The sequence below is a fragment of the Rutidosis leptorrhynchoides genome, chromosome 6, assembly GCF_046630445.1.
Source record: "Rutidosis leptorrhynchoides isolate AG116_Rl617_1_P2 chromosome 6, CSIRO_AGI_Rlap_v1, whole genome shotgun sequence".
NCBI lineage: Eukaryota > Viridiplantae > Streptophyta > Magnoliopsida > Asterales > Asteraceae > Rutidosis > Rutidosis leptorrhynchoides.
This window is the reverse complement of record NC_092338.1, coordinates 116,322,501-116,333,781: the sequence shown is the minus strand read 5'-3', so window position 1 is coordinate 116,333,781 and position 11,281 is coordinate 116,322,501. Positions and strand designations below refer to the sequence as shown.

The window sequence follows — 11,281 nt, the reverse complement described above, 5'->3', positions numbered from 1 at the left end:
CTGGCTGAGGGACTCATGCGATCGCAAGAGAATCCCATACAAACCTCATGCAATCGCATGAGGTGCTGGGACAGAAATGTTCCTATAAATTTGTTCGATTGCAGGCGAGTTCAAACATATATCCTTCTCTATCTATCTTACTCTCTCAATATATATATTATAATTATAATTATTATTATTATTATTATTATTATTATTATTATTATTATTATTATTATTATTATTATTATTATTATTATTATTATTATTATTATTATTATTATTATTATTATTAAGATTAATATTATTATTAATCTAATAGTTAGGAGTATTATTATTAGTAGTATTATACATAAAATACTACGACGAGGTCATGAGCGAGTTGTTTCAAAAAGGGTTTTGCGAGCGGGATAGAGCTAAGAAATTATGGGTTATAGCTATGGATGTTATGTGTATGGTTCGAGGGTATTGCTCATGAGTCAAACTAGTGTTTATCATCTCCGTTGCGTCTACGTAGTTTACTGTAATATTGAATCACAATATTGATACGTGAGCATTCATATATTATCATTTATATATTAATAGTGTATCCATGTCTAGTGCTCGAGTATATATGTTTATGTATGCTTGTATGCTTTAATTTTGTCGTTAGATAGTTTATGATGAATCACGAATTTGATACATATGCTACTGATATAAAGTATATGATATGCATGTCGTTGGAAAGCTATCGAAAAATTTATAACTTTTCTTTTAGAAATCGAGTGATTTCGATGATTGGATTAAAAGATATGGTCAACTGAATTATGTTTGACGTTAATTGAAATTGTGTTTGAAACTGAAAATTAATATTTAAACAACTTGTCTATGAGATTGATAAATTGGATTTTTAGATATTACTAATCGAGTAAATGAATTTCTATATAAGGCACGTCTCATTTTGTTGAACAATTGTCAAAGTTGACTGTCATATCATGTTTTAAAACTTTATAAACACTATAATCTGATTTTTAAATTATTGGAAAACTATGTGAAATAATAAAATATTTTCGATTGCCATGATAACTCAAATATAATATAGCTGCTGAAATAAATAATATTTTGAGTTTGATAAACTATAAATTCGTTCAATTATCAACACTTATACTATGTTAATATAATAAACATGTATATATTTAAAGATCATATTTGGTCAGGTTGACTTTTGGGATGACTTTTGTTAACTTTTACATGTCGGTCTCGAGCATTAGGATTGTGATACACTATGACCTGATCTAGTTTGTTAGACATGTATTGACCAACATATGTTCTCTAGGTTGAGAACTACGATTATTTTTCATTTCAAGTTTCGGTCACATTTCGATGAATGACCTTATGTGCTGCTAAGGTGAGTTTCATATGCACCCTTTTTAATTGCTTTTGAAATCTATATTTTTGGGCTGAGAATAAATGCACTTTATTTTAAACGCAATGTATACAAGTGCATACTAAATTCTACACTGAGTTTGAACTGAAAATCCCTTAGCTTTGGTAACTAGTAACTGCCGATTATAAGAACTAGTGGGCGCGAGTAGTTGTATATGGATCCATAGGGCTTGACATCCTCGTCTGTTCCAGGTATAGAAACCCTAGCCTAAACTATAAAACAGACGTATGCTATTTGAGTTTAGTACACGTTGGTTTGCATGTATTTTACATGTTGGTTGCATGTATGTTAAAACAGGGGTACTTATTATATATACGGTAAGTTTAGTTACCAGGGTGCTCAATTTCGTAGAATATTTTGATAAACGTTTTGGATGAAACAACTGAAATCTTGTGATCCACCTTTACATACAGATTATGCGCAACATTAAAACTATGAACTCACCAACCTTTGTGTTGACACTTTTAAGCATGTTTCTTCTCAGGTTCCTAGAAGTCTTTCGCTGTTTGCTTATATGTGATACAAGCTATGTGCATGGAGTCATACATGCTTTATTCAAGAAAACGTTGCATTCACAAAATCATCACCATGTATCTTATTTTAACTGCATTATCAACCGATGTAGTATTGTAAACTATTACTTAAGGTGATTGTCTATATGTAGAAATCATCAAACGTCAAAAACCTTGGAATTTGATATTCAATTATGGTGTGCCTTTTCAAAAGAATGCAATGTTTACAAAACGTATCATGTAGAGGTCAGTACCTCACTGTGAAATAGATGAATGATGTATTCATCCAAGTGGATTTGGACGGGTCATCACAATAAAAGTAAGTAGTATAAAATGTATTTGTTTCTTATCCCATGATTTAAAAGAGTAAAAGTTATTGAAAAGATGGGACTATGATCTCACCGTAGTCGCACGCCAAAGTATTTGAAATTAAACGTTGTGTAAATGAAAGTTGCTTAGCCTTGACCTAAACAATTAAGTTATATCAATTAACGGTTACGACATAAGGTCGGGTGAAATGTGTTCAATTAGTCCTATGGCTCGTTATGACTCGATTATATATAGCATGTGAATCACATTGTCAAGTTTCATGCAAGATATAAGTATAAAAGCATGTTAGAATGATCGCATACGCATTTGGTTAAGTTTGATTAAAAGTCAAACTTCGGTCAAGTCAAAGTCAACGAAAAAGCCAACACATTCGGGTCGGGTCTCGGACAATTTTTCTAAGTTATATAATCAAATATGAACATGTTAGAAAAAGTTACATGTTAATCGGAGATGCGTAGCATAGTTAGAATTAAACGAAAAATTATAATTTTGGACAGCCCAAAATGTTACGCCCGCAGTGGCATGGGTTACGGCCGCAATGTCCTGGGTTACAGTCACAATGGCCTGGGTTACGGCCGCAACTTGGGTCCTCCAGGTGCTGAAATGCTGAATTTTTCTAAGTGTTGAGCCAAACTTCTTTCATTCATAACTAATGATCCGAAAACACTAAAAACGCATATCATACATCGTTGGAAAGATATTTTGACAAGGAATACAACTAAACACATGTCCTCAATCAAGTTCATCATTTATAATAACAAAAACCTCATCAAAAGATCGTTAAAAGTCCATTATCAAAGTTTCAAGTTCATAAAATGCATTTCATGATTCGGGAAACCAATTTACATATACGACATGCTGTTTCATAGGTAATTAAACATACAATACAACTAAACACTTACCAACAACATCTCATGGCATTCAAGGCATCAAAAGTTCATTTTAAATGCTACCAAACCCTAACCAAGAATCAAAAATTCAACATTTTTGTAAATGAAGTTTTTCTAAATCAACCTACATACCAAATCGAAGCTAATGATGCTAGTAACACATTTAATACATGAGCTTTAACATCTAACAACATTAAATCACCCAAAAATCAAGATTAAATAAACTCTTTTTCAAGTTCATGCTAGTTTATGCAAAATAACAAGATCGAGCAAATAAATCACATATTCATGCTAGACTCAAGCCATAGACACTAACTAACACACTTTTAAGTTTAAAGGTCTAATTTATGAAAATTAGAGATTTTGAAAAGCTTACCCCAAGCTATAAAATTGGTACCAAATTGAAGAGGATGATGCAAGGATCACAAATATGTAGTTTGTTTTGATGTTTGATTGCTAGATTGGATTTAGATGATGAATTAGTGAATTGGGTGTTTGAGAGTAAAAATGGAAGTAGTAGAGAAAGAGGAGGTGAATGAATGATTGGAGGATGAGGAACTTGACTAGTTGACCTAGTCACTAGTTTGGTCCCTTGGCAATTTTGGTCCCTCGAGTTTGGAAGCGGGTGCGTGAATTAACCAAACAAAATATTTCAACTACGCAAGAGTAAACGGGAGATGTTATAATTAGATAGCGGAAAATATTGAAACGCTAATAAATGGAAGATACGGATTTAGATAATGAAAGATATTATCTATAAAAAAAACGAGACGGGCGTTAAAATAATTTAACGGAAAAAGTCGGGTTGTTACAATATACACACATATAGTTCATTTTATACATCTTATACACATACATTTCATACTCAATATACATCTCATACACATACATCATTATCAATCATTTTCTAAATTAAAATGAATCCAAATAACCTAAATTCCGATCCCGATATAAATTTGGTACTAACAATCATGAATACCACTAATAATCGAGCACTTGAAGCACTTGATCATTTGGATGAGTTAAGCGATAATGAAGAAGTTGAACTCGTATCAAGAGCACCTAGAAGATATTTATATAGAGATCATGAAGGCCGCGCAAAAGCTTTATGGAATGATTATTTTTCCGACACTTGTACGTTTCCAGACGATTATTTTCGTAGACGTTATCGAATGCGCAAACCTTTGTTTCTTCGTATATGTCAAGGTATATTGAATTTTTCTGAAACTCCGATTCCCGAGTATTTTACTTATTTTCATCAAAGACGTAATGTTTGTGGATTACTTGGTTTTAATATTGTTCAAAAAGTAACATCCACCATATGTCAACTAGCGTATGATGCGTCGGCCGATCTTTTTGATGAGTATTTTCATATGGGTGAACAAACCTCATATGATTATTTAAACAAATTTTGTAAATGTATTTATCACTTGTACGCAACCGAATATTTGAGAAAACCAACTGCACAAGACGTGCAACGTTTGACCATTAAACATGCTCAAATACACGGGTTACCGGGGATGTTAGGAAGCATCGATTGTATGCATTGGAGATAGAGAAATTTTCCGGCACGTTGGAAGGGTCATTATACACGAGGTGACCATGGTTACCCGTCAATTATGTTTGAAGCAATAGCGTCATATGATGGATGGTTTTGACACGCTTTTTTGGTATTGCGGTATCAAATAATGATATCAATGTACTTAATCAATCTAATTTGTTTAGGGACTTATTAGCCAGTGAAGCTCCACCGTGTACGTTTACGGTTAACGGGGTACGTTTGATAAGGGTTATTATTTGGCGGATGGAATTTACCCAGAATTGTGACGAACCGGAAATTTCCGACCAAATTTAAAACTTAATCTTTATATGATTTCGACAAGATAAGCAAAGTCTGTAATATTGATTCTCAAAATTTTTAAACTAATGTTATATATTCAGTAAACCTTTGACTATTGACCGACGATTCACGAACATCTATTTGTAAATATATATGTATATATGTATATATATATACAATAAGTTGGAATATTAATTATTAAAATTAATTATAAATAACTTGCAATGTGTATTTAAAAACTGATTTATGTATATTAAATAAAAAAATATACATATATATAATTTCAAGTTATTTAGTAAACGATAGTAACATTCGATTATTGATTCGATTGATATTTATATAAGTTAACTAAAACATTTAAGATGAACAAGTAAAGCACTAATTTGCTACAGTATTTTCGAATTGCTACAGTACCCGAAAAGCTACAGTGTTTTCGAAAACCACTATTTGCTACAGTAAAAATCATTTTGCTACAGTAAAACACTATTTCAAAATGAAAATGTATGTATATTTTACAAATGTTATAAAATGTAATATTAACTTAGATATAAAACGTTTTGATTTAAAATAATATTATTATATATTAAGACGTTAATTTTAGACACAAATGACCAAAACACTCGAAAGTTCAAGATACACTTTGAGTAATATAGTTTATTGATAATTTAAGACTATTTTTTTGACAAAGGTACGGATCACGAAACGTAAAGTACAAGTTTTCTATGCGTACAAAAGGACGTTCGAAAAACCGGAACTGGGACATAAGTCGAACATAAACGTACAAGACATCGGAACCAAAATTTCAAGTTAACTAGGTACGAGAATATAATATAATATATAATTAATTAATATAAATTATATATATTATATATTTATTTAATCATGTCGACAAGCAAAACAACAAACAATTGTGAGCTAGCTGAGGGACTCATGCGATCGCATGAGAATCCCATACAAACCTCATGCGATCGCATGAGGTGTTGGGACAGAAATGTTCCTATAAATTCGTTCGATTGCAGGCGAGTTCAAACATATATCCTTCTCTATCTATCTTACTCTCTCAATATATATATATATATATATATATATATATATATATATATATATATATATATATATATATATATATATATATATATATATATATATATTAATATAATAATAATAATTATTATTATTATTATTAAGATTAATATTATTATTAATCTTATAGTTAGGAGTATTATTATTAGTAGTATTATACATAAAAAATACTACGACGAGGTCATGAGCGAGTTGTTTCAAAACGGATTTTGCGAGCGGGATAGAGCTAAGAAATTATGGGTTATAGCTATGTGTGTTATGGGTATTGTTCGAGGGTATTGCTCGAGAGTCAAACTAGTGTTTATCATCTCCGTTGCGTCTACGTACTTTCCTATAATATTGAATCACAATATTGATACGTGAGCATTCATATCTTATCTTTTATATATTAATAGTGTATCCATGTCTAGTGCTCGAGTATATATGTTTATGTATGCTTGTATGCTTTAATTTTGTTGTTAGATAGTTTATGATGAATCACGAATTTGATACATATGCTACTGATATAAAGTATATGATATGCATGTCGTTGGAAAGCTATCGAAAAATTTAAAACTTTTCTTTTAGAAATCGAGTGATTTCGATGAACGGATTAAAAGATATGGTCAACTTAATTATGATTGACGTTAATTGAAATTGTGTTTGAAACTGCAAATTAATATTTAAACAACTTGTCTATGAGATTGATAAATTAGATTTTTAGATATTACTAATCGAGTAAATGAATTTCTATATAAGGCACGTCTCGTTTTGTTGAACAATTGTCAAAGTTGACTGTCTTATCATGTTTTAAAACTTTATAAACACTATAATCTGATTTTTAAAGTATTGGAAAACTATGTGAAATAATAAAATATTTTCGATTGCCATGATAATTCAAATATAATATAGCTCCTGAAATAAATAATATTTTGAGTTTGATAAACTATATATTCGTTCAATTATCAAGACTTATACTATGCTAATATAATAAACATGTATAGATTTAAAGATCATATTGGGTCAGGTTGATTTTTGGGATGACTTTTGTTAACTTTTACATGTCGGTCTCGAGCATTAGGATTGTGATACACTATGACCTGACCTAGTTTGTTAGACATGTATTGACTAACATATGTTCTTTAGGTTGAGATCTACGATTATTTTGCATTCCGAGTTTCGGTCACATTTCGATGAATGACCTTATGTGCTGCTAAGGTGAGTTTCATATGCTCCATTTTTAATTGCTTTTGCAATCTATATTTTTGGGCTGAGAATACATGCACTTTATTTTAAACGCAATGGATACAAGTACATACTAAATTCTACACCGAGTTTGAACCGAAAATCCCTTAGCTTTGGTAACTAGTAACTGCCAGTTATAAGAACTGGTGGGCGCGAGTAGTTATATATGGATCCATAGGGCTTGACATCCCCGTCTGTTCCAGGTATAGAAACCCTAGCCTGAACTATAAGACAGACGTATGCTATTTGAGTTTAGTACACGTTGGTTTGCGTGTATTGTACATGTTAGTTGCATGTATGTTAAAACATGGGTACTTATTATATATACGTTAAGTTTAGTTACCATGGTGCTCAATTTCGTAGAATATTTTGATAAACATTTTGGATGAAACAACTGAAATCTTGTGATCCACCTTTACATACAGATTATGCGCAAAATTAAAACTATGAACTCACCAACCTTTGTGTTGACACTTTTAAGCATGTTTATTCTCAGGTTCCTAGAAGTCTTCTGCTGTTTGCTTATATGTGATACAAGCTATGTGCATGGATTCATACATGCTTTATTTAAGAAAACGTTGCATTCACAAAATCATCAGCATGTATTTTATTTTGACTGCATTATCAACGGATGTAGTATTGTAAACTATTATTTACGGTGATTGTCTATATGTAGAAATCATCAAACGTCAAAAACCTTGGAATTTGATATTCAATTATGGTGTGCCTTTTCAAAAGAATGCAATGTTTACCAAACGTATCATGTAGAGGTCAGTACCTCACTGTGAAATCGATGAATGATGTATTCGTCTAAGTGGATTTGGACGGGTTATCACAGTTGGTATCAGAGCTTGAGGTCATAGGGAACCAAAATTTGCATTAGTGTGTTTAACTGGTAATTGTTAGGATGCATTAGTGAGTCTGGACTATGACCGTATCTGTTTTTACCGAGTTTTGCATATCATTACTTGTCAGAAATTACTTGTTTATCATTCTTAAGTCTAGACACGTTTTCCTGCATTTATTGCATAGATAGTGTACAGACGAATTCATATCTTAGCATATCTGTTACTGTACACTTTGCCTGACATCTTCTGAAGATTCCTCCGTAATTTATGGGATCTTGGTATTATATATACATATGTAAATTATGTATTGAAGAATACCAAATATAAGTCCTATAATCTATTTCACATCAAAAGTCATTTCCCTGATTACACAAGATGGATCCCGCATCAAGTTCGAATTCCTCAGATTCCGACAGCTATTCCGATATGGAATTCGACCTGAGCTCCGAAAGCAGCGTAACCGGAATGGATCAACCAATTAGTCATCATCTATTCTGGATGAATTGGGGATGGGTTCGTAGCTTACTTAATCATTGGAGACAAGAAGAAGGTGATCCCTTCCATCCATCACATTGCCCTATTGGCGAAGAACCTGAAGCACTTACCGGTGAACCTGTTCGTAATACCATTTTCTCTCTCATTTCTAGAGTATCTCGTCACGATTATATACTATCTCAAATTCTAGATCTTATTCGTCCGATCGTCCGAACCGACAATCACCCCGGTGTAATAGAAGAAGTCAACGAGCTTCGCGCTCGGATGTGGCTTTGGAAAATATGGTGCAAAGGTTACAAGCACCAGCAGCATCACCGGGATCAGCAGTACCACCATCATCAACACCAACAGTACCATTACCACCACCAACAACAACCTCCGCATCCCACACCTCAGCATCAACGTCATACTCACCATAGATACCAAGGAGTACCAACAACAATAAACGATGAAGTATTGATTAATAACTTCATCGAAGAAATATTCTGCAGAGAATATGTAGTTTCTAAAAGTTTTAGAGATTACTTATTCTAGTTCTAACCGTAAACCAGATGAGTGGACCGAAATGATAGAAGGAAGAGTAGAAACTCTGACAAGAATGGTGTGTGATTTACAAGTTAGACTTGTTATACAAGCACCACCGGTAGTACCACCAGCATCACCATCAGTATCACCAACACCAGCAACACCTGTAGCACCACAAGCTACATCAGCTCTATAAACATCAACGGTATCGACACCACAAGCAACAACGAGTATATTATATTAACGAGTTATGAAATATTAACTCATTCCCTCTGAAGAAATTATATGTATATTTTATATATATATGAATTTTGAGATCAAAATAAATCTTTTCGTACTAAGCTATTACGTGTGAATCTTAACTAGTAGGTACTACTCGGTTAGTTCATGTTACTGATATGCTATGATGTACATTCTTCGTTAACCACAATCTCCGTTTCAACTCAATGAATTCCATTTCATAATAAACTAAGTATATTATTCAATTATATGGTTGATTTTATACTTTCATCTTCGATGTATTCGAAACTTTCTAGAAAACATCATTCGTACCTTGCAAAGTTAGCAAGAGTTCCATGAGCACCAACATGATTCACTGTGGAAATATCAATAAAACTGAATAACGAAATATTGATTACATTAGTGAAATACTCTGCGAAGATTATTAAATCTTTAATGTTTTAGAGATTATTCATTTCTAATCCAGCCGAAAATCAAATGAGCTTAATATGATATTAACTCATTAAATATGTATTACATCTGAAGAAAATATACATACATATATTTTCATAAAGACCGTAATAAAATTTTCTGGTACAAAATATTACTTGTGAAACTTTTAACGGGTAGGTAATACCCGAAAGATATATAAATTCACAATTAATATGTTACATTCTTGAATTCCGATTCAGCAAATCATCAACTACACTCACTACTTTCACAACGATATACATTCTTTCCTAGAAATCGAAACAACCATTCGCATCCAAATTTGATTACATATTCTGATTTTGAAAAATCAGAATCCAAGCCAAGATTTAACAGAAAACATCACTCTTAGATTCTTACATTTTTCAAAGCTACACTTTGACTTCAAAACTGAGCTAGAACGTCACTTATATAAAACTCAGAAAAATATTTGTATCATTCAAAATTCTAGAACATCATATGTATCTTGATAATTACAATCTTCATTCAAACCCTTAAAATTCTTGAAAACACCTCGGATTGATAATCGACGATTCGGTTATGATAACTTTGAATGCTGAAGAAGCAGAAAAAACTGTAAACGACTTTAACAGTCGAAAGTTTGATGATAAAGAATAGTGTGTTGGCAAAGCTCAGAAAAGTTGGAACTGGAAAACGGATTGAGCAAACCATGAAGGAGGCTGTGGACAAATCACAAAAACTAAACCTGCCTTCAAAGAATCCAAATGATTCAGTGTCTGCTGAAGTCATTAACGAACACCTTGCTCCTGACTCTAAACCTTTGCGAACAAATATTCTTTATCACCTTTCGAAATTAGAAATTCTAAGATATCATCGTATCTTTCATTATAAATATCCTCGATATTTCTGAAGATATTTTCATCTGAAATTATACATGTCTTCGCGCTATCTTCGTTACATCATAAAGGAAACTGTTTTAGTTTCTAAAATCTGAAAAATTCGAATTTAAAATATGAATGTTTTTGAAGTAGTGTTGGGAATTGAAGCATGAGTTAGTACAATATAATGATACTTGATCAACATGATTATATTACAGTAAGTCATGCTGAGTTTCTAATGGAATTTGATGATTCACAGATCATAACGTCATCATGTGCCATGTTACACGACTCTTACACTCTATCTAGTAAATAAACATATCAAGAACATAATTTCTTGATAGTTCTATCTTTTCTCTTGAATTCTGGTAATTTAACTAATCAAGATCGTGCTTTTACAATTTCTCTCTTAAAACATTAGCCATGTTCATTCGAAACTCCATACCTACGAACTCTGGACCATTATTCGCTTGACTTGAAGTCGGGAAGGAAAAAAAAGTATGGAACTCCTAAATATAAGGGAAAATATAAAGCCTGACAACAATACATAAATTACAAACCATGTATATCAATACGTATTGC

At 32.0% G+C, this 11,281-nt stretch overlaps 1 protein-coding gene across 1 annotated transcript; it reads left to right on the top strand.

Moving 5' to 3' along the window:
* Window positions 1-4,054: 4,054 nt before the first annotated feature.
* On the top strand, window positions 4,055-4,693 carry LOC139853998 (uncharacterized). Its single transcript, XM_071843332.1, has one exon. It carries the CDS (start codon window positions 4,055-4,057, stop codon window positions 4,691-4,693), a length of 639 nt encoding a protein of 212 aa, XP_071699433.1.
* Window positions 4,694-11,281: the final 6,588 nt, after the last annotated feature.